Source organism: Canis lupus, chromosome 36 (assembly GCF_003254725.2).
Source record: "Canis lupus dingo isolate Sandy chromosome 36, ASM325472v2, whole genome shotgun sequence".
Lineage (NCBI taxonomy): Eukaryota > Metazoa > Chordata > Mammalia > Carnivora > Canidae > Canis > Canis lupus.
Genome location: NC_064278.1, coordinates 13,763,505 through 13,787,239, shown reverse-complemented (window position 1 = coordinate 13,787,239; position 23,735 = coordinate 13,763,505). Strand labels below are relative to the sequence as shown.

At 44.7% G+C, this 23,735-nt stretch overlaps 1 protein-coding gene and 1 long non-coding RNA gene across 3 annotated transcripts in view; both read right to left on the bottom strand.

Annotated features, from left to right (window-relative positions):
- Window positions 1-3,750: 3,750 nt before the first annotated feature.
- LOC112668279 (uncharacterized) lies at window positions 3,751-7,261 on the bottom strand. Its single transcript, XR_003141620.2, has 2 exons — window positions 6,406-7,261; window positions 3,751-4,155 (listed from the first exon to the last, which is right to left on the bottom strand). It is a non-coding gene; the product is annotated as an uncharacterized LOC112668279 (long non-coding RNA).
- Window positions 7,262-9,454: 2,193 nt separating this feature from the next.
- The window catches only part of CERS6 (ceramide synthase 6), a 301,865-nt gene continuing 287,584 nt past the window's right edge, over window positions 9,455-23,735 (bottom strand). The window contains exons 9-11 of one of the 2 annotated variants that reach the window (XM_025460063.3): window positions 17,834-17,990; window positions 17,270-17,293; window positions 9,455-15,050 (exon numbers count right to left, since the gene is read on the bottom strand). In XM_025460063.3, coding sequence (XP_025315848.1) covers window positions 14,898-15,050; window positions 17,270-17,293; window positions 17,834-17,990 — 334 coding nt within the window. In that variant the 3' untranslated portion in view covers window positions 9,455-14,897. The remainder of the gene's footprint in view (window positions 15,051-17,269; window positions 17,294-17,833; window positions 17,991-23,735) is intronic. The other variant, XM_025460064.3, reaches the window with a different exon arrangement.

Sequence of the window (23,735 nt, the reverse complement as noted above, 5' to 3'; positions counted from 1 at the left end):
AAGCTAACACAACTTCTCTACTCACGAAACAATTTAGAATTCTTGAGAAGTTTTAGCTAATGTATTTTCTTCTTTCACTTAAATTTCCCTTTAATAGGGCTGAGGGAGACATTTTATATTATTAGTTCATTGCCCTTGGAACTCAAGGATGGTATTCTCATTTTTAAAAAGTATCCTTACTGCATCTAATTATCTGAAAATTTCTCGAGATAGTATTAGGGTTTTGAAAACAAACATATTGATTTTAAAAATTATCTCAAAGTTACAGGCAAGTTGCAAGTTCACAGAATTTTTTCCTTTTTTTTTTTACATCTTAATATTTAGTATGTATTTACTACAAACAAGAACATTCTTCAACAAAACCACAACACAACCATCAAAGGCAGGAAATTAACATTGATTTATTACCACAATCTACTCCTCGGTTCCACCAATTGTCCTAATTACGTTCTCTATGGCAACAGGATCCAACTCCCAATCCTGCGTTGCGTTCAGTTGTCACGTCTCTTTAGTGTCTCCTTCACCCCGAAAGGTTTTCAGTCTTTGGTTGACTTTCATGCCATTGACACATTTGAAGATCGGCAGTTAATTATTCAGTAGAATGGCCCTCATTTTGCATTTGTCTGGTATGTGCCTCTTTGGCAGGAATGTCACAGAAGTGATGCTGCTCCCTTATTACATCCAATCAAGGGACTCATGATTTCATTTGTCCCATTACTGATGGCAGTCACTTGATTAAGATGGTGTCTGCCAGTAAAATCTGGCTGTAAAATCACTACTTTCACCTTTGCGGTTAATAAATATTTTGTAGGGAGTTATCACGAAACTATGCAAACATCTTGTTCCTCATCAAACTTTGGGTTCATTCATTTATTAATTTATATGAAGTCACAGTTTCCCTTTTTATTCGGTGCAGGATAATCAGTTGCTAGGATTAATTTTGGGGCACAAACGGCTCAGATTTGGCCAGTGAGGGGGCACTGCACCTTGGTTTTGTGTCCTTACACCATTTTCCCATCATTTTTGGAGCACTTTCTTGCTTTCTGGCTCAAAAAAAAATCCCTTTCAGTCTGTGCTTTCCTGCCCTGTCCTCAATTAGGCCACTTCTTCCAAGGAGGCCGGTTCCTTTTAGTGGAAAATGGACTTAGGATGGATTAGAAACCAAGACGGGGGTCCTCGGTGCGCTCCCTGGGGAGGACAGCTAGGGAGTATAGGGGGACCCACTCCCATGTTCATCCGGATGTGCTTACGTCAGCACCTCTATTGATAGCCACCTATATGTTGACAGCCATGACTTAACCTGGGTACTTATAATAATTTTAATCCAATACTAAATTTAGTCCGTTTTCTCCCCCTCCATGTATGTATTCCCTTTTCTAGGGGTGAGAAACTGACTTCGATTATCCTTAATATATTATGTGTTTGTTCAATTCCCCTGCACGCAGGGATTGTCCCACTGCAGCCACTCTGACTTTCCATGGCCTGACTCCCCATGCCAGGCCGCTCCTCGGCAGCACGCCCGCATCACCCTGCTTAGGCTCGACTCATGTTGGGCCTCCCTCTGGACACCCTCTTCACCCCACCCTGATTCTCCATGCTCTACTATCCTCCTCTGCTGACACTTCCATAACCCCACCTGGCCCCCAGCACTCCACTCTGGGCCACCACGAGTCCCTCACCTGCCAGAAACAACCACTCTGCTTTGCCCCATCCCAAAGCTTTGCAACTGAACAGTTCTGGAAGAGGAGGGAGGGAGGGAGAAAGAGGCAGAGGGAGGCTGAGCATTATCATTAACATAGTGCGTTTCTTCCTATCTTTGTCATCACAGAGCTCGTTCCTGGCTTACCTTGTTCCTCTGTCCCTCTAGTGTAGACATGTCCCGAGGTTCTGCTCTAGTAGGCAAGGGAGAAATGCCTCAAATTCAAAATGTAAAAATTAGCTCATTTTTTTTCCTTCCAAAACTTCTTTAGCTTCCTGAAACTCCTATTTCTGTAACTATATATGTTCATTCTACTAGCACGTCTTGAGTGTTTACTATGTAGCAAATGTGTTGGCTAAGGATCCAGATAGAAAAAGCAAGTTCTTTGCCCTCAAGATGCTTATAATCAAGGGAGGGGGACTGTGATAAACACTCTGATGGAGTCCAATGACTGCACCTTTTCTTCCTTAGGAAAAGCACCTCATTCCAAGTGACAAAGGCTTTCTGAGAGGAGGAATCCCTAAGTTAATCTTGAAGGCCATATGAGAGTTAGCTCGATGGAAAAGAGGACAAAGGTCTTTGAGGCAGAGTGAGGCTTATGTGCTGGAGATGTCACATGGCACAGCCCAGTTGAGACCACAGACTTGGAACCTGGGTTGAGGGCCGTGGGGAGGGATGAAGATAGAGTGAAGGGTATCAGTGGTCAGGCCACGAAGAACCAGAGGCTATGCTATGGGATTTCCTGGTCCACACCATGCCCTCTGTCTGAAACACCCTTCCTCTTCCCATCTGACTCATTCAAATTCATTTTTTTTTAAGATTTTATTTATTTATTCATGAGAGACATATATAGAGAGAGGCAGAGACACAGACAGAGGGAGAAGCAGGCTCCATGCAGGGAGCCCGATGTGGGACTCGATCCCGGGACTCCAGGATCACCCCCTGGGCTGAAGGCAGGCACTTAACCGCTGAGCCACCCGGGCTGCCCACCAAATTCATTTTTGGCTTTCTCCTTGAAATCTTTCTCATCTGATTCTGAAGCAACTTCTCTCTCCTCCAAAATTTCCTGGCAATCACTATCCTAACAATAGATTTGATATGATGATGATAATAATGTTATGTCTGTAGAGTAATTATCATTTTCAAGAACCCTTTGCCTTCATCATGAAGTTTGATCTGCATAACCGACCAGGTATCATTTCCTTCAGAGCCACCTTGGCCTATTAAAGCTACCAGCGCTCGTGCTCAGCCTCTCTGACCAGCTTGAGAGTCCCTTCGGTCCGCAACTCTGCCTCTGGCTTCCCTGCATCTCTCACGACGCCTAACACAGCAACGTCTCGTGGACCGCTGGTGCTCAGTACACGCGCTGGCTGCATCTTGATGTGCCTCCTCTCGAATCCATTAGCATCGTGGTTGTGTGTGTTTCCAGCCGGCATGGTAGGAACCGTTCACACGTCCTCAGAAATGACTTCTAAGTGAATAACGAAGAAACGGCAGCCCTGGGAGTTTAGCAAGTCAGAGCTCTGTTCTATAAACAGTCTAGTGCCTTCAACACACAGAAAAAAACCACTATTTTTTCAAACTCCAGGGACTCTTTTGAGCTCCTCTTTAGGGATATGGCTCCAAATGGCCTAGCATCCTACACATTGTTTGCTGGCTGGCTAACTGGGTAGTTAGTAGCATCCTGCGTCAGCAAAACTAACCGCAGCCAAGAGTTTAATCCTGATGAATCTAATTAACTGCTATGACTCCCAAAGAGAAGAGTTGGTGGCCGCCCTTTTATTTCCAGTATCTTTCTCATCTGTAGTACCCCATCCCTCACTCACCCCACCCCTAGGAGTTCTTCCCTGTGAGATTTCCAGCTCATTCTTAAAACCCAAAGCACTACTCTGGGAAACGAACTAGGAGTGGTGGAAGGGGAGGTGGGCGTGGGGTGGGGGTGACTGGGTGACGGGCACTGAGTGGGGCACTTGATGGGATGAGCACTGGGTGTTATTCTATATGTTGGCAAATTGAACACCAATAAAAAATAAATTTATTAAAAAATAAAATAAAATAAGACGCCTAAGTGCCAATTTTATTAAAACAAACAAACAAACAAACAAAAAAACAACCCCAAAGCACTAAAGAACTAGTTTCACAACCTGCATATCATCATCTATCCTTCTCGTCTGCAATGAACTGAATTCTTGAACTGCTTGAATTGATGCCTTGTGTTCTGGGCTGTTCTTTGACCCTTGCAAGCTCCCTGGGTTAGGTTGGAGAAGAAGGTGTCTGTTTCGTGAACTGGAATAAGACGGTGAACTTTGGCAATTGAATTCAGTCACTGATGTATTAGATTTATTGAAGATATTTTTTTCTGAGAAGGTCTCCTGGCGTAGTTGAGAGCACTAAACATCATAATCTCGAAGAGAGAGAAAATAGGGATGAAAACCACAGGGGTGGAAGTCTGAGATCTGTAAGGAAAATTAAAGGAGGTAGATAAGAAAAAAGCCAAAGACAATTCAAACGCAGTAGGAATCTAAGCAGCCTTCAGAGACAAATGCAAACAGTGGAAGAAGCATAATGTACTAGGAAGGTATGTATAAGTTTTGAGATCAATTGGGTCTGGGTCAAATCTCAACTCTACTGCTTGCGAGTAGGGTGACAGACATGAGGTCACTTGACTTTTTTGAGCCATAGTCCCTGTGTCCATAGGTTACAAGTGGTGCCGGTGTGCAGGTAAATGTTTAATGACCGGCTTACCCAAATAAATAAACCCATGAATAAAATCCTGATTTGCTGGGAAACCTGGGTGGCTCAGTGGTTAAGGGTCCACTTCAGCTCAGTTTGTGATTCCTGGGTCCTGGGATCAAGTCCCGATTCAGGCTCCCCATGGGGAGCCTGCTTCTCCCTCTGCCTGTGTCTCTGTCTCTCTCTCTCCCTCTGTGTCTCTCATGACTAAATAAATAAAATCTTAAAAAAAAAAAACAAACCTGATTTGTAGCCTTTGCTGATTCCCATGGAGTAAATACTCTCACCACGGCGGATCTCAAGTTACCAACGCTACGGCACTGAACACAGAATTAGGAAGAAATGCCTAGTAGCACATCACCTTGAGTATTTCCATCAAGCACATACCATATGTGTAAATACCTCAAGAGCATAAGCAGTGGGAAAATGTAGGAAAGTAATTAGATGGTTTTGAGTATTACCTAAATTTTTAGATATAATTAAAAATCATAAGTTTGTATAATTTCTAATAATGTTAGTGTAATAACCAGCTTGCAGAATTTCAGAATATTAAACAATAAGTTGATACAGCTTTGTTCGGGCCACTGTTACGGCGCTTTCAGCTGTGCTTCGATGTTAATGAATTAATAATATGTATTAAAACGTCTTTAAACAGGGCAGCCCGGGTGGCTCAGCGGTTCAGTGCCGCCTTCAGCCCAGGGTGTGACCCTGGAGACCAGGGATCGAGTCCCACGTCGGGCTCCCTGCGTGGAGCCTGCTTCTCCCTCGGCCTGTGTCTCTGCCCCCCCCCCCTCTCTCTGTGTGTCTCATAAATAAATAAAATCTTTAAAATAAATAAATGAAATGTCTTTAAACAGAAGCTTGGATAAAACAAGGTTATATCTTGATTTTTTGATAAAAATGTCATGACCAGAGGGTTATGGGAACCTAAGCCTGTATTTCTCATGGAAGCGATGCCTCACGGAGGCTTTCTAGAAGGTCACCACTGCGAATAGCAAGAGTGAGGTGCATCTGCCTTTTTGGGGTCGGCTTGGTTGGGTGGCTGTGCTGGGCCGGATGCCCGCCAGGGGGTCGCCACCGCACTTCCCGTGCCCAGGGGGTGGTGGGGGTGGTGGGGTGAGGTGGGGGGTGGTGGGGTGGAGGGGTTGGGGGGGTGGGGTAGGGGGGCGAGGGGGGGCTGTGCCCAGCCACGCAGGCTGGGAGCCCTGCGAACAGTGAGCATTGTCCGAGGCTCGCCTCCTCCATGTGATCACCCACCAGCCCCCCCACCCTGGGGTGCCCAGGGCCACCCGGGAAGGGCGCTGTGCAGCAACAGGAAAGAACGACATTCAGCCGGGGAGTCCGGCCGCTCCCTCGGGTCCCCCTGCCCATGAGGGCCCATCTGTCAGCGGTTTTCCGGCCACTTTCCTCCGAGGCCCCCGAAGCCTTTCCTCCCGGGGCTCGACACCTCCTCAGCAGAAGCTTCCACCCCTCGTCCTCTGCTCGGACTTCGTTCATTGCCTGTGGGTTGAACCCTCAGGAGCCCTTAGTCCTTCCTGCTTCCAGTGGCCACCTGCTGCCCATGGCCCAGCCCGCTGTGTGGCCCCGTGCACCCCCGCGCGCCCCACCGACCCCAAGAGGCTGGAGCCCTTCTTTCCATCGCGGTGGGGCCGGGCCTATGTCTCCCTCCTTCAGGACGGCGACCCCCCGGGCTATGCTGCTCCCTGCTTGGATTCCTGAAAGGACTCCCATTACTCTTATTCCTAGAACTTGCTCCCCTCCCGCGGGAGACAGGCCTTATATGATCCGACCCTTCCTAACTCCCAACGCTGTCACCCACGCTCTCGCCTTTGTTTCTTCTGCTTCATCACATCGGCCCTCTTGCTGCTCCTTGAGCCTCCGGCGTGTCCCCCCTTGGAGCCTTTGTGCTCAGGGCCCGCTGCCCCGCGTGACCGCCCAGGGCCGGCCCACGCAGCCGGTGTAGGCCCGCTCACCTGTCCCTGGGGGGTCAGAGGGCCCGTCCGAAGAGCCCCGGCCGTCACCGTGCAACGCTGTGTTGCTTCACTAATTTTGCTCTTGCTCCCGGTGCGAAATCGCCTGGCGGGCCGGGCTCTCCCCGGGGCCGCAGGGCCCAGCCCGCCGCCTGCGCCCCGGGAGCTGGGATCGCGGCTTTGGAGAGGCAGGGGTCCCTTCCCCCCAGGCTCTGTGTGGGCACGTCCCGAGGGCCCCGGCAGGAGGCTGCACACGTGACTCACGGCTTATGGCAGAAGACGGAGGATGCGGACTTTCTGCGATTAACAGCACCCTTGAAACTTTGTTTTGTCCCTTTTTGTCGGAAAAATGAGACTAGCATGAAAATCACATCAGCGGTGAAAAGCAAAGAGGCGGGTGAGGTAAAGTGAAGCCTTCCGGGGAGCCCGACCCAGTAGGAGCGGCACCCGCGAAAGGAGGGCTGGGGCGCAGGCGGGGACGCGGAGCGAGACCCCTGACCGTGCAGCCCCGCCTCAGCACCGGGCACCGGAGGTCCTGGGTTCAAGGCTCCCGGTCTGCGGTCTGGGTTCCGCGGCCCGAACAACTAGCCCTCACGCTTTTTGTTTTTTGCTTTTTTGCTTTTTTTTTTGCTTTCTTTCTCTTCCTAGGTCGTCTGTCGCACGAAAGCGGAAAGCACACCCGTGCTCGCCACCCTGTGTCTTCAGGGCCCGGAAGGATTCCCGGCGCCCTGGGGTCCCCCGCGGGGGCGCGAGGGCGGCGCGAGGGCGCAGGCGCGAGCCCAAGCCTGGCTGCTCGCTGGAGCCTTGGCCACAAACGGCCCCGCCGTGCACACGGCCCCGCGGTGCACACGGCCCCGCCGTACAATATCCCCGCCGTGCACGCGGCCCCGCCGTTCAAGTCAAACAGGCCAAGCCAAGCTCTTGCCTAACGAGCTGCTTCATGGCGCCTCGTTGGCTCCTCCCGCCGCTCTCCAGCAGCCCCGCGCTCTGTCTTCTGGGTTCTTCCGCTTCTAGACACTTCTGCAAGCCCAGCCCCGCCCCCCCCCCCATGCGCCTTCTGCGCGCTCAGGCGGTGGCCCCCCTGCTGGGCCCGCTGCAGCCCCGGGGCAATGCGGGGTTCGGGGCCGGGGCCGGATGCTCTCTCCCGAGGGGCCGGGGGGGGTGGGGGGAGCCGACGCCCGATGCCCGGAGCGTGCAGCTGCGCGGGGCCCTGCGCTCCTCCAGCACGGGTGCGCCCGGCAGGCCAGGCCCGGGGGGCTCGGGGGGTCTGGGGGGCCCAGGGAGGTTTCAGGGAGCTCCGGGAGCCTGGGGGTGTTCCAGGGGGCTCGGGGATGGCTCAGGGGGGCCCGGGGGGTTCCGGGGGGCCTCAAGGGTTCCGGGGGGCTCCGGGGTGTTCTGGGGGCCAGGGGGCCCGGGGGCTCTGGGAGAGCTCGGGGGGGGGGGGGCTCCAGGGCGCACACGGGCTGCTCTGCCTGTCCCCCCCCAGCTCCCCCCAGCTCCCCCCAGCTCCCCCCAGCACCGACACTTCTGGGCTTCCCAGCGGCAGCCTCCTGGGGGCGGTCGGGGTCTGCGCCCCGCAGGGCAGCCCCGGGGGTCACAGCGCCCCCGCCTGCCGGCCTCGCGGTCTCCCACTCTTGCGCAGGCCTCTCACCGCTGTCCTTTTTTTTTTTTTTTTTTTTTAAAAACACTGATTGATTCATGAGAGACCGAGCGAGGCAGGCCCAGGCCGAGGGAGGAGCGGGCTGCGTGCGGGGAGCCCACGCGGGGCTCGATCCCGGGTCGCAGGGTCACGGCCTGGGCTGCGGGCGCCGCTCACCCCCGCCCCCCCCGCCCCCCATGAATGCTCCTGGCGGCGCCGGCCCGGCTGCCGGACGTCAGGGCTACCCCCGGCTCTGGAGACATTAGCAGAAGAGCAGCCGGGGAAGAGGGTGACCCAGGGGGACAGGGAGGGGGAAGGAGCCCCCCGCCCCCAAGCGGCCGCGGAGGGCGGGGGGGCGGGGGGCACGGAGAGGGATGCTGGGCGGATGCTTCCTGCTGCTGCGCCGTGGCCTCTCCTCGGTGCTGCTTTTTATACTTTGTAAAAATCCGTGCGGGCGGGTATATTTGTTCTCTCTATAAATAATATTTAATACTTTTTTTCCAGAATGAAGCCCTGCATGAAAGCTAACATTAAAGTTTTTACGTCGGGCGCCTGGGGGGCTCAGCGGGGGAGCATGTGCCTCGGGCCCGGGGCGTGACCCCAGGGTCCCGGGATCGAGTCCCGCATCGGGCTCCCCGCACGGAGCCTGCCTCTCCCCCTGCCTGTGTCTCTGCCTCTCTGTGTGTCTCTCATGAATAATTTTTTTTAAATAAAGTTTTTATGTCTTAATTTTCAAAGAGGATCTGTGACTTATATATATATAACATATAAATGTTTTAACTATGCTAAGTTACTATTTAAGTGGAGCACAAGGTATCAGATGGTGAAGTTCAGACAACAGGCCACAAGAGAAGTTAAAACGCAGAGGTTTATTATTCACGGGTCACGGGGGAGGTACACACAGCGAGCCCCGAGGGCCTCGCAGGCTGAAGGCAGAGACAGGACCTGGGGCACCTGCCTTTATTAGGGTCCGCGGGTACAGTGCTTCGACTTCCTGGGCTAAGTGAGGCTGGATGGGTCAATTCAAAAGAGTGGGGTTTTGGCAAACCCCGTGGCGCTCTCATCTAAGGGGCAAGGGGACATTGAGGCCCCAGGAGGTCGTGGAGACTGTTGACCCAAGGGCTGCTCCCCAGGACGTGCACCTGCTTGAGGGGCGAGGGTCAGTTCAAGGTCCCCGCAGGCCACCTTGCAAACAGGATGGATGCTCAGGCAGCAATACTGTGGGGCAGCTTGGCTAAGTTCCTGACAAAATAACATACATATGTAACATATAAATATAATACGACCTGGGATTTAAGGGAAGTGAGCCGGAAACTGGCAGCATGATGTGTGCCCGGAAAGAACTGTTGTCCAGGATGACGTGACGTGTACAGCACAAGTGGAGTAGCGCTGACAAAAGAGGTCATTTACACGTTCCTCTTAATACTTATCTTTATTATGAAAGTGTTTCCAAAGTAAAATGATCCTCATAATAATGATTGCTTCCAGAGATCAAGAACGAATAATTATATTTTCATATAAAAATCAGCAAAACACAGTTAACAATACATAAAATAATTCTAATTGGCTAACAGTACATCATTCCACTTCTGACAGAGATGCTCAAGCACTGAATTGTCTCAAGAAAACATGTAAGAGTTTGTCACCTATCCTATTTCTCACTGCAAATTGAAAAAAAAAAAATCAAATCCCCAAACGAACCCTCTCCCCCTTGCTTGACAACGAATGGCTACGGAGGTGACCGATTCTGTGCACCCACCAAAAGATGATGAGAATCACAGGCTTAGAAGCTTCACGAAACTTTTGGAAATCAATCTTGGAGGGGGGGATTCCATCTTTAAATTAATGAATCCCTAAGTCAAAGTCCCAGAATTGCCACATAACTAACTGTTCCTATTACAGAGCTAATTTATCTTTGGCAACTAATCTTTAAAAGCCTCTAATTTCTCAAGGGCAGTTTTACAACGACAGTTTAAAAAAATTACTAGAGATCCAAGAGAAAAAAGATGATCTGTATAAAATCTAATTTTTCACTTAACACAGAAATCATACCAATAGCTGTTGTCCCTGGTTTCCAGGCCATGCCACATATAGCAAAATAGGAAACCAAGCTTTCATGGGCACGAGACTTTTTAAGAAAAATGGAATCAGAGAAAGAAGAGTGGTAAAGCAACGGATCCAAAGTCTTTTGGGAAGTTGATAGCAGATAAGTGACAATATTTTGGTTTCCTCTTATCAAGAGTTCCAGGAGGCTGAGAGGAATGTGGGTGGATGAGATGAGCAACACAGATCTTGGGCTAACCGTCCCCTCCCGTCAGTTCCTGGCAATCTTGATAAGAGTCTTGTGAAGACACTGTAAGATGTGCCATCTGGCTGCAGAGACTTTTACTTCTTGGATCTGATGGGGTCTTAGCTTGTGGCCATTTGCTAAGCCCTTCCTTTCAAAGGCTTCAGGCTGAATGAACTTAAGTTAGAAATAGCTGGAAAAGGCTAAGGGTCTCCTTTGGGTGTCCACGGATCTTACAAACTGTTACTTATGATGCTTTATGTTTCCTAGGTAAGTTTTCGCCAAGAAAACCAGCATCGGGTATGCTCCCTCTGAGTACCTGTTAGAGACATTACAACAGCATAGAGTGGACACACGGGCCTCCTCGCGTCTACTAGGCACCCCTTAGGGGAGGGGAGGGGACCATGCACACAAAGGCAGACCACAGGGTCCTCTTCTGGCCTGCTACAATCAAAAACTACACAGTGTGGCCACAGTAAACCAGTACTATCTGCTGCATGTGCATGAATTCAAGAATTGCTTATGGTCACTGAGGGGTTTCCTTTCAGGAGCAGCACGCTAGGCAGCAAGTGCAATAATCAGAGCTAACTGCATTTTCTCTTCCCATACAAGTTACTTAAAAACTAAGTGCCTTGTCATCACTTTTTCATCAGGCTGACTTTGATCTAATTTGGTTTTTTCTTACATTTCAGGGATACTAATACTTATCTACAAAGCAGGAAATCAGCCAAAGGGGAAAAAAAAAAAAAGCTAATTAGTATCTTAAGACCTCAAATATCCCAGAAAATGTAAACATTTAACCTTTTATTTCCAAAGGATTTCTTGAAGCCTCTCTGGACATAACGACAGCATCACATACACAAACAGAATCTCTTAACACCTTTGGAATTAGTCTGTACACTGCAAATTAAGAATACTCAAATATTCAGGCAACTTTGGCATTAACATTTCTAAGAAAGCGACAAAAATAACTATCGATACAAAGTCATGAACAGAAGGAGAACAATCATGGGCATCCACAAAGTTCTCTCTGAAGGGCTCTTTTGCAAAGATTCAGGAGAACTGAACCGAAATCTCATTTTTTCCTTCAGCCTAAATAACAGTGAGGTTCAAATACACCAAGTGGGAGGTCCAGACCCTTTCTGCCTAAGGTAAAAGCATTCAGTTTGCTCAAATGCAACCTCAATCAAATACTCAGAATGGGATGTTGGCAACAGAACTGGAGATTTTGAGGTTCACCCACGATTTTGGATAAATGCGGTCTGATTTTATCTCAGTGAAGAGTTATTTCTCTCACCCAACTGCTTGCTTTCTTTGGGGAGCCTACCCACCTTCCTAGTTCATCTTTGTCAGTTACTTGTTCCATTATCTGATGGTACCTCGGGACACCATCTGTCTCGCAGCCTGGCAGGAGATGGATGTTAATAAAATCTTGGGGTGAAACAGCAACCAAATTCCTTTTTTCTGACATTCACCTTAATCATCCCAAATACTGACAGTTACTCCTCTATTCTCCACATGTGCACCACTGAATTTGGAAATGTGAACTACATTTGGCTTATATGCTGACCTTAGGCCCTCTGTGATCTTAGCCTAAGGCAAGAGGCTGAAAGGATCCTACCAGTTTCAGCCGGGTGAGTGGCACGAACAGGAAGTTGAGAGGGAGGTGGGAAGTTTCTACTGTACACGGTGGATGGTTTTTAATGAAAAAAAATATGGATAAGGATGAGTCAGTGCTATTTTGGTTTTATCATGTTTTTTGGAGAAACATACATGTAACGTACATAGATCACACATTTTCATGTCATCTATTGACCCAAGGCCAAATTCTACTTGACTTTCTACTTTTTTCTCCACTAAGAGATCTAGAAAAGCTATATAGCATTAGAGAATAAAATATTACTTTTTCTAGGCTCCTTCCTACACACCCCTTGTTACCCTGGAAAGGTTTGAATATGACCAGGAGGAAGGAGGTATCGACATGGGCTAAGTTAATTAATGGGAAACAACACTTTCAGTAACCTACAGTTGAATATACAAAATACACTTCCAAAGCTATGGCCTGGCACAAGTAGAAGATAAGATAACTCACATATTTTTTTTCTCTCAGTCTTATCATGCCACCATGGGGGAGGAGTAGACAGAAATATATTATTTTTCATCCTAACAGGTCTACAAACACCACTTTGATTAATCAAAAAGAACTCTCTGCCCTAAAATGGAAAAATGAAATAAAAATCTATGGATACACTGGGGACTGTATTAATGTATCGGTCACTGAGGCTCTGAGTATTCTCAGTCCTCCTTTGAAGTGACTTTTGGGAAAAACAAAAGATTGCTTAGATTTGTATTTGCTGAGGACAGACTCAATTTACTTCATTTCATGCAACTCTGCTAAACAATTTGCAAGCCGATCTTCTGAAATTATTCTTCTGTGGTAGAGTATCAGATGATCCAAATGTGAACACACTGTGGTTCTCTGGTTTATTTCTCCCGTTGTGAGGACTTGCTCCAGACACTAAAGCAAGATACAATTCACTCTTCTTTTCCATATTTTAGTTGATAAGAAAGGAAACTTTCACCTTCTCAACATTTTTTCAGCTACATAACATGCTTGCTGCTACATTTTATATCTGCCTTTTAGCAGATGTTCAGATGACGAACAAGTGTTTTTGATGTTTTATGACTGGTCTCAAGCCATCCACAAATTATACTCCTAGACATAGCCCTGTTTTGTGAAATAAAATAACAAGGCTTTATGAGAATAATTAGTTGCATCGTTTTCTCAATCAACAAGCAGATATATGTCTAAAGCTCTTCGATGATTACTTATGGGCTTTACAGAAACAGACTCTTTCATATACAGGTGGGGAAAGATTTAATAACCGGTGTGAGGTTTTGTTTGGGAGTATTATTTTGACTATTAACTCACAGGTTGCAAATTGTGGGCACAAAGATTTATTTCAATGTTTTCAAAAATTTGAACGGCCATAAGAAGACATGCACTCCCTAGGATTTCTGCTCCTGTTGTCTTCAGTATCATCTGACTCACAGATTTATGTTACTACCTTGTTTTCGACTCTTGTTTTGTGTATGAAATAAGTGTTTGTAATACCTCTTTATTCCCTCTTACTAAAAGTTGGAAGAAAAGAGATAAAATCTTTGGCTTATGTGAATGGTTTTCTTATTTATACATACATAACACTGCCAGGTAGGAGACTACAGCAACTTATTTTTTGGCAATCTTCCTCATTGCTGATATTGCCATAGTCCGGTATAATTTTTATCTTTTCTTTTTCTGGAAATAGCTCTGTTTGAATAAAAATTCCTGGAAACTGAACAAGTCTTCAAAGAAGCAAACCAAAGGACTTCAAGTGCAACACTGCTCAGTTTCTAGCAACAGGAGAGTCACTATGGGTCATATTTAAGGAGAAAAGACAAACAGTAAAATCGTCCTTCTCCCGTTGGCTTTATTTTGTTCGGAAAAATCAAAACATCAAGATCAAATACTAGATAGGCACTTCCTCGAATGCCGATTGCAATAAAGTGCTTTGCACTAGAGGTGACCTTTGCCAACTGTTCAAAGTCTCCTTTGCTGTGCCAAATTATACTTAGCTTCTCTTTTTCATGACTGTGGTAATTATGGGGGTAGTGCTGAAACCTGGTTGAAATCAGCTGTTCTCTTTCTGTTATTCTCAGATCACAGGACAAATTCCCAACGGTAAGAGTGACTTCACTGGTTTCAACGATGACCTTACGCAAATGTCTTCCTTCAGAGCCAGAGCACTGACCTCATAATAGGGAATAAACAAAGAAACAAAAAACCCCTCTGTAACCTTCAAAGTTCACCTCCAACTAGTTACCATACTCATTGAAGACATCTTGGCCATGTGCACAAGAAATAACGTCTGTTCCAAAGCAATTCAATACAAAACAATTTTTTCAAGTTCTCAAATAACCATACTGTTTAATTTGAAGTGCTAATTGACCATGAAGAGTGACAATTAAAAAGCCTAGCTCATTCTGTTTAAACTTTACACTGGGAAAATGGTCACTGAGACTATATAGGCAATTTCAAAACAGGCACTGTAACACAAAGAAAGCAAACCTGTTTGGAGCAGTACGAGAATCTTGCGCTGGGTTTTGCTTGCTCTAAGTGACAAATAAAGCTGATGCTCCTATCGAACTGAGTTACAGCAATAGAAAGGGGTAGAAGCAGATGGCACATCTCCCTCACTGTCATGAACCCAGAGAGTAAAAGGAGTGAGGAAACCCTCTTTTGTCCGCAGATTTACAAACAAAAATGAAATATAAATAATATTCTAAGACAGTACAAATGCAAATACTGTTCCCTTGTGTCAATTACATACAGCATGCCTACATATAGAGAATGGTAATTCTTCTTTATTCACAGACAGGACATATGGCAGTGCACTATTCAAAATGCTTTGATAATCCTAATTTTTGTTTCTGGTGCTGAGATATAATGAAAGGAACTGCATTTGCAACTTATTAAATACTTCCAGGAACAAACAGTTCACTTTGTTCGGGACTTGTAGTTTTGAGTAATTAATCATCCACGGAGCAAGACCCAGTCAGGAGGTACCCATTGGTACCACTGGTCCCATTGGTGGTAGTCGCAGTGTGGGGGTTCTTCCCTGGAGGTTCTGAGTCTTCCTCATCTGAGCTAGACTCAATATCACTTCGATCATCCTTGGACACCTGTGGAATACAAGAAGATGAATGTAACCGGCTCCTAAGGAATCATTAAGGTACAGCATGGTCAGAAGTACATGTACATGAAGGGACACAGAGCCAGATGTTAAAAATCGAAGAAGACAGGAACACTGCCACGATAGTTAGTTCTCCTTCAATGGAGATATGCAATCTGAGTGACAAAGTCAGTTATCAAGGAATGGAATGGAGATGGATTTAGGCTTCACAGGAGCATGTCTAGACATGCTGACTTCTTTAAGGTACCTCTGGACAATGAGAATGTACTAGACCATTTTGGGAACCTGCTGGGTAAGGTCTAGTTTAAAATACTTCCCCCACAAAATCTATTGACCAGATCATCATGAATGGGCTTCCATTGTTCCAAAGTTCTTCAATCCTCTACCCAGTCTCATTATATAATGAGGATGGCAAGCTCAGGCACCAGCATATGCATTACCATAAAGGACTCCCCCCCCAAAAAGTCACAGTATAGCAAGGAAGTAATTTAGGGAGAGATTAAGAAAACACTCAACTACTTTTAAAATTAAAATAGTTTGAACCTCCTACTCTGTCTAAATGATGTTAAGCATTTTTACCGAACAGGCCTTAAGACCTCTGAGTAACTGAGCACCGTTTACTTATTTTCTGAGTGGGGTGGCAATAGGGACCTGGGGACCTGGGGGGCCTGGCTTCATAGAAGCTTTCCCAAATCTAGTTGCCTAGATTAGTTTCTCTAAGAAGTGCATCGGTAGTCTCCTGAAAGGTGTATCAGAATGAACTGGGGGCTTTTTTCCCCCATCACATCCTCTCTGTGCCACCAGTGGCCCCAACTGGAGAAGCGACCTGTTGCTGCAGGACAACACCATCTCTGTCCAGTGGGTGGGGACAAGGTAAGAGCTCAGAACTGTTGCTACTTTCTAACCAGAAACAACCAATCAAATAAATATGGTAAAAATGGACTCTATGCCAATGCCCCTTGAGAGGAGACTGAACACACAAGAACCACCTCCAAGATGATTTAGATACAGAAAGACCAAAGGGACTGAATTATTTAAGATACTTGAACTTAAAAAAAAAGAAAAGGCAAATGTGGGTCACCAAGACAGCATAATAGTAAAGCTTCACTACACTGAGAAATCCACTGGTCAAAAGCCACTAATAAGAAAGAAAATGCCAGTTTCAGAGAGTGACCGATTTACATTTGCATGCTTAGTAAGATTATTTGCAATTGCATTTGGAAAAAAGTCTATACTTATGTTACTTTCAAGGAAGGGAATAATTTAAAACGTCTCAAAATAACTCATAGAAAAACAGAGTCCGTAACCCAAGGCCAAGATGAATCTGTCGTAGGTGAACTGCAAAGGCAGTTATGATATTCTGAAGCCTGACATCCGCAATGAAATTAACAATCGTCTCTCCTTAAGATTGAAGGAACAATCTGGAGAGAAGACCAGAGGTCTGGTGGAAACAGCAATGCAATAAGGATACAAGTAATCGAATCCACCTGCGTCCTCAGTTACTGGTACCATGCTGATAGCATTGTGTATGTTGATGTCATTTGTATCCAGAGGAGGAAAAGGAGTGTTTTTTTTTTTAACAGAAACACTCTGTGCTCATTTTAAAGAGTAAGAGGTCACAGGAAAAAAAAAAAATCAACTTCCACCTCTAAACAATTAATTCATCAAAATATTTTGGATTTGTATAAGAGCTGATGCTGAGAACTGGCTGCACAGTACGTGATTGTGATGTCCTGAGCCCCATGGAAGGGGCCAGCTCCATTTACCTATTATCTCACCGAGGACAAGGTGGTCAGGGCAGACCAGGGCAGACCTGTGCTGATGCACAGGCCTCCATTCTGGACCATGGGGATCCTCTCTGCAATTTAGTTCTGCTTCTACTTCACTTTTGTCTATTTCTGTTTTTTTATTTTATTTTTATCTTTTTATTTTTTTAGCAAACACGTTAAACACTAATGGAAATATTCCTCTCCTTCTGTTGGAACATTGGAAAATTTAGCAGAGTGCAAGCTCACAGAATGGGTCTTCAGTGAGCTGTTTCTAGTATCCTTTGTACCTGGTGGGAGCTACAATTCAGTTAAAGCCTCTGGCCAGTGCCAGCTGATTAGCTAGAGCAATATGCAGGGGAACAAAAGCATCTGAGGGCCCCTCCAACAGGATGAAGTGGCACCCAGAACAAGGACAGAGAGAGAGGTATGAGGAACTTACATGTAAAGGGTTCCACTTCCCAGCCTTCCACGGTAGCAGAAGGAAGAGAATAAACAATGAAAGTAAGAAAATGTCATAGAGAATGTTCTGGAAAAGTCACTGCTCCCAAGAAACATTATTTGAATCAGCCTCATGAGTCCACATTTAAACAAAGAGATTTAATTAAATTTTCTTGGAAAAATCATAAATGGGGATATTGCATCAAGCAACCCTTCTCATAAAAGGGAAGACGTTATTAAATTTCTGTTCGGTACAAGTTTAATCAGAGAAGGATCATGGGAGACAGAGGGAGAGAAAGAACACAACAAATAACATGGCATCATTAAACCTAAAATTATAAATCCAGATCGGTGGGAGTCATCAGCCAAGCAATGCTACAACTTAAAAAAATTAAACAGAAGAAAATGAAAATTTGGTTTGTGTTTCCAGGAGTTCATGATAAATTAATGAAGGAAAACATACAAGTTTTCATGAAATTTGAAATAACAATGTTATTGTTGATTAGGAAGAACCAAAACACCTAATTTTCTGGGACATATCAGAAACAGTTAAGTCTGACCTTACCTTGCCTTTTGAAATAGCTTTGCAAGCTATTTTTACAATCAAGTAAGACCAGAAGCAGTTCAAGCCTTGGATTAGCAACAGCAGTAGATTAAAAACCCACCAGGAAGGGTAAGGTCCAACGATCTCCCAGCTTTCAAATAACGTGGTATTTAACACCCTAAGGGAAAAAGAGAAAGTGATCACGGAACACAGCTTTCACTCTGCTTTCAAAGGAACTTCATTTACTGCACAGAATCTCAAAGCCAGTGATACCCACTAACGGTCCCACCCTGCAAGGACGGTCTGAAGTCTGACCAAGTACCTAGGAGAGTCCTCATTGGAACGATTTCCCTGGTGTCCTAACATTCATTTAATTCTAGCCTGAACGTGCTTCCGCTCCTCTTTCACGGGCTGTCATTTCTTCTGTTAATTTCCATCATATATTTGGTTGTGATTCTCTCTATTGCTACTTGTTAAAAGGCCTGTTCCGTCTTCAAAGTTACTTTTGGTCTTTAAGGGTGAGGAATACCATTCAACAACATAACAGTGCAAGAAAAAAAAAGGTTAACTAATTCCAGAAACGCTCGTTAGTAAGTTTAAACTGTATGTGTAGTAGCACAGTGGTGCTTAGACCTAATCCCTGTCCTCAAGTGGTTTACAGTCTAGTTGGCGAGACCCTACAACATACTTAATTCTGTAAGCCTTCCTCTGGGAAAGTGACAATTGAAAGATACCATTTTGAAGTGATGCTTGAGATGAGTATTGGAATGACTTTTTAAAAGATTTTTTATTTGAGGGATCCCTGGGTGGCGCAGCGGTTTGGCGCCTGCCTTTGGCCCAGAGTGCGATCCTGGAGACCCGGGATCGAGTCCCACGTCGGGCTCCTGGTGCATGGAGCCTGCTTCTCCCTCTGCCTATGTCTCTGCCTCTCTCTCTCTCTCTCTCTCTCTGTGACTATCATAAAAAAAAATAAAATAAATAAATAAAAAAAAAGATTTTTTATTTGAGAGAGAGAGAGAGTGTGTGTGAGCGAGCACACAAGCAAGGGGAGGGGCAGAGGGAGAAGCAGATCCCCCAGTGAGCAGGGAGCTGGACAGGGGCAGGTGGGCAGGGGCAGGTGGGGAGCATGGGCTTGATCTCAGGACCCTGAGATCATGACCTGAGCAGAGGGCAGACACTTAACTGGCTGAGCCACCCAGGCACCTGGAATGATTTAAAAAAAAAATATTTGGATATAAATGGACATCATTTTAAGAGTGTATACATGAGGTAGGCAAACGTATTTGAAGTAGTTGGTTCTCTCAGTAATCTACCGTCAGGCCAGGATGGAGGAGCGGCCACCTGGGGCAGGTACATGATGGCTGGTTTCAGTGCTGTGCTCTTGTCTCTGCTCTGCTTTCTCCTATGCCTTTAGAAGTTGATTCATGCCTCTTGGACTCCGTTACTGCCATAAGAGAAGCGCGGTGCCCACAGAATTTTGCAATCACTCTGGCTTCCTTGCTTTCCTCCTTAGCTTATGGCAGGACTTTGGAGATCTAAGAATGTTGGCAGAACTCATCTAAGTGTATCTCCACCATCTGCCACTGCAGCGCTTGCTGGGACCCTGCCGGAGATGCTAGGTGGACAACACTTAGTGGCTAAGGGGTAGGGATGGAAACCTTGTAAGACACCGAGCACTCCTGCAAGAACAGAAGGCAGGTATACAGAAAATTTTAATATAAGAAAGAATGTGATGAGTGCTTTGAGAGAGGTTAAGAAAAGTACTTTGTCAGGTCACAAAAGGAAAAAACCTCCCTTGATGTGCAGTTGAGATAAGAGGAAAAGAGAAAAGGAGAGTGAACAGTAGACCCAAACAGGCTCCCCATCCCTAGTTTCAGCAACCCACGTTTACAGGCCAGAATGAGATGCACAGAGTGTGTCTGTAATCCTGTCACACTGGTTGTCTCTCAAGAACAATGAACAATAAACATGGATGCTAAAATCTCAAAATCAATAGTATGGCATTAAATTTGACAATTCATTACAAGTACATTACTCTACATTATAGAATTCATTCTGGTGGAAGGGGACAATATTAGGAAATCTATTAATATAAATGTATTACACGCCCATAGGCCAAATTGGGACAAACCTAATTATTTAAAAAACACTGAAAGACATTTGGTAATGTTCAATTCCCCACTGCTGATGTTTAAAAACTAGAACTAAAAGGATTTCCTTAATATGATTTTTATTCAACTCGTCAGCCATTGTCATCATATTTAACAACACCAAAACACTGCCTTTGTAATCAGGTACAAACCACAGCCAGCCAGCATCACCAGTATTACTTAACACTGTTTGGAAAGTTCTGGCCTTGAGTATGGTAGAAAATCAAAGACTTCATTTCAAATACATAAACATTAAATTTCTATAACTGTTTTTTTTTTCTTTTCATTTTTTTAAATTTATTTTTTATTGGTGTTCAATTTACCAACATACAGAATAACCCCCAGTGCCCGTCACCCATTCACTCCCACCCCCCGCCCTCCTCCCCTTCTACCACCCCTAGTTCGTTTCCCAGAGTTAGCAGTCTTTACGTTCTGCCTCCCTTTCTGATATTTCCCACACATTTCTTCTCCCTTCCCTTATATTCCCTTTCACTATTATTTATATTCCCCAAATGAATGAGCACATATAATGCTTGTCCTCCGATTGACTTATTTCACTCAGCTATAACTGTTTTTGAAACAGCAATCAAAATTTCCAATAATAGGGAATGGTTAAGAAATTAGTTTTTATTCTTATTCCAGAAATTATGAACTCCCTCAAGAATTAAACATGTTTCAAGAGTTTCTTATGATAGAGAAAAATATGTACTATCACCTCAACTTCATAAAATAAATACTGTTGACCCGTGAACAACATAGGTTAAGTATACCAGCTTTCTATGCTGTCAAAAATCTGCGTTTAACTTTTGGCTCCCCTAAAACTTAGCTACTAATAGCCTTCTGTAGGCTGGAAACCTTACCAATAACATAAAGAGTCAATATACATATTGTATATTGTATGTATTATATACTGTCTTATTACCATAAAGTTAGCTAGAGAAAAGTATTAAGAAAATCATAAGGAAGAGAACATTTATTTAAGTACTGTATTTATTGAAAAAAAAATCCATATGAGTGGGCCCATGCAGTTCAAACCTATGCTGTTCAAGGGTCTACTGCAATTGTACATATATGCACACACACAGAGAAAAAAATTGTAATTTCTTGAAAGGAATTAAAGCCATTATAGACTTTCTTTGGTACATTAGGGAACTTTGCATTTTCTTTACATTCTTTTTTTCTCCCCAAATCCATTACAAATAATTAGAAAAAGCCCCATAAGTTATTTGTAAGAAGGAGTACATTAGGATAAGCCTATATTCTAGCCTTATTTATTATTCCAAGAGACAGCCATCTTTTTAAAAATTTATTTATTTATTCATGAGAGACAGAGAGAGAGAAAGAGAGGCAGAGACACAGGCAGAGGGAGAAGCAGGCCCCATGCAGGAAGCTGGACATGGGACTCGATCCCGGGTCTCCAGGGTCAGGCCCTGGGCTTAAGGCGGCACTAAACCGCTGAGCCCCCCGGACTGCCCACAGTCATCTTTTTAAACACCACGTTGCAAGCCAGAGGACAACAGATCTAAACAGGGCTCAACTCCATGGCAGTAAGGGGAGGGCTCACACACCTTATGCTTTTCTATCTCCAGCACCTTGCAAAACACCCAGGAGTAACATGCTCACTAGACATGTTGGTTGATTGTGTGTTTGTTTAGTAATCAAGTAAATAGGCATGTATAAGACAGCTTTGGAATAAATCAGTTTTATTCCAGAACTAGCTCTGCTTCCTGATACAGTATATGTTTTGACATTCAGAAGGAATCTAATTTCATTTGAACAGAAAGAGGTCCTGCAGAAATGGCGACAATGACTGCATTATGCTATTCATTAGAAATTTGAAAATCCTTTGCTGGATTATAGGTTGAGAGCCTTTCTCACCATTATGATTTGCTTGGCTTAATTTGAACAGGTGTCATGCAGTCACTGGCGACATGGCATTCACATTAATTTCTGAAATATGACATCAGAATTCATAGGCTTTGCCATGACAGTCGGTGGCACCTCTGAGATACTGCTCCAAAGTAATGGGATTTCTTTGAAAATTGACTTGGATGCCTGCAGAGACACTTGGGAAAATACAATCAGTGCACCAAGTGGCTATGTCTCTCAGTGAGAGAAGCTTGGTAAGGAAAACAATATGTTAGGAATTTAGACTGGGGAGAGGGATATCATTTTGCCAACTCGACTCTGAAAAACAGCAAACCCAGGAAATGGGGCCTTTGTTTAGCTACAGAATATTTGATAAAGAAATTATTCTTTTTTGGGCAAACTGTTGAAATGGTGAGTGCAAGATTTTCTCCTTTCTCAGAGGTGAGGGTTAGGAGTATATATATACTTTAATGATGCTATTGCAAATTTATGGTGACAGAGTTCTAAAGAGGGGTTAGATAAGCACTGATAGAGGGAAGCTTCCGGGATGCAGGAAATGTTCTAGATCTTGATCTACATGGTAATTATGCAGATTATACCTGCATAAACTATAAATGTAAAAATGTATCAAGCTAAACACTGAACAGTTATGCACTATATTACATATGTGAATTATACATCAATAAAATAAAATGGAAAAAGTCCTCTGCAGGCCAAATGCCACCAAATTGCAACCTCTGGCTTGCATAATTACCCTAATACGTACGGTATTTTCCCTCTACAGTAATTTGGGTTTGACATATGGCTTCTAAGAAAATAGATTTTTTTTCCTTTCCCAAATAATAGCCTACAGCGTCAACCCTCCTGCCGCTGCTCAAATCATGTGGTGGAGAGGCTGGAGGCATTAAGGCACAAGAAAGGGCCATTTTTCCTTTTCATTAATTTAGGCTCACTTAGCCACTAGATGGCACATCACGCATGTACAAAACATGCTCGAATAGGTCTATTCTGCCAAAACTGTCTGCCAAGGTGTGGATCCAAGGACAGAAAGCACTGGATCTTTGGGTTACACTTCGACACTCTCCTTTCTAAGAATCTTGCTGAACAATGGAATGAGGAAGCTTCAGTCTGCAGTTATTTCTTTCTGCATGATTCTTGATGCAAATGCATGCCTGCAGGGCCAAGAGGAGCTCCCTGCAATTCATTGGTGATGTGCAGATGCACCAGTTACCACCCCAACAGATTAGCCTTGATGAGTTATTTTAATGGATGTTTAATGAATCATAACAATTTAATTTGACTATGCCTTAGAGTTACTTGTATTCATGCTTACCTTTTATGCATTCTTCATATTAAATTAATTATCACACAAATACTATTTAGACTGGGGGCGGGGATAGATACATGCATGCAGAAGAGGGAAGTTTACAACCTTTTTGTTTTAGCAAAGAAAACACCATAGTCTCATTTTAATATGATATTTAAGGACTTATATTCTAAGCACTAATGTGACTTCTGCTTTCTCCTTAAGCCCCAGAGTTCTGATAAACAGCTCAGTACAGAAGGACCTCCACTGTTGTCTCATTTGGAAAAGCTACAACCAATGTTTCTTCACTCTTCTTTTTTTTCTTGTTGTTTTTTGTTTTGTTTTGTTTCTTCACTCTTATGACTGGCATCTTAAAGTTTAAGTTTGTTATCTTTAATATGTAAAGGGAATGAACATTTTCACTTTTCACTTTTGCTCTAATCTTACTTTTAAAAAGCCAGTCGGAGAAGGACAAACATTATATGTTCTCATTCATTTGGGGAATATAAATAATAGTGAAAGGGAATATAAGGGAAGGGAGAAGAAATGTGTGGGAAATATCAGAAAGGGAGACAGAACGTAAAGACTGCTAACTCTG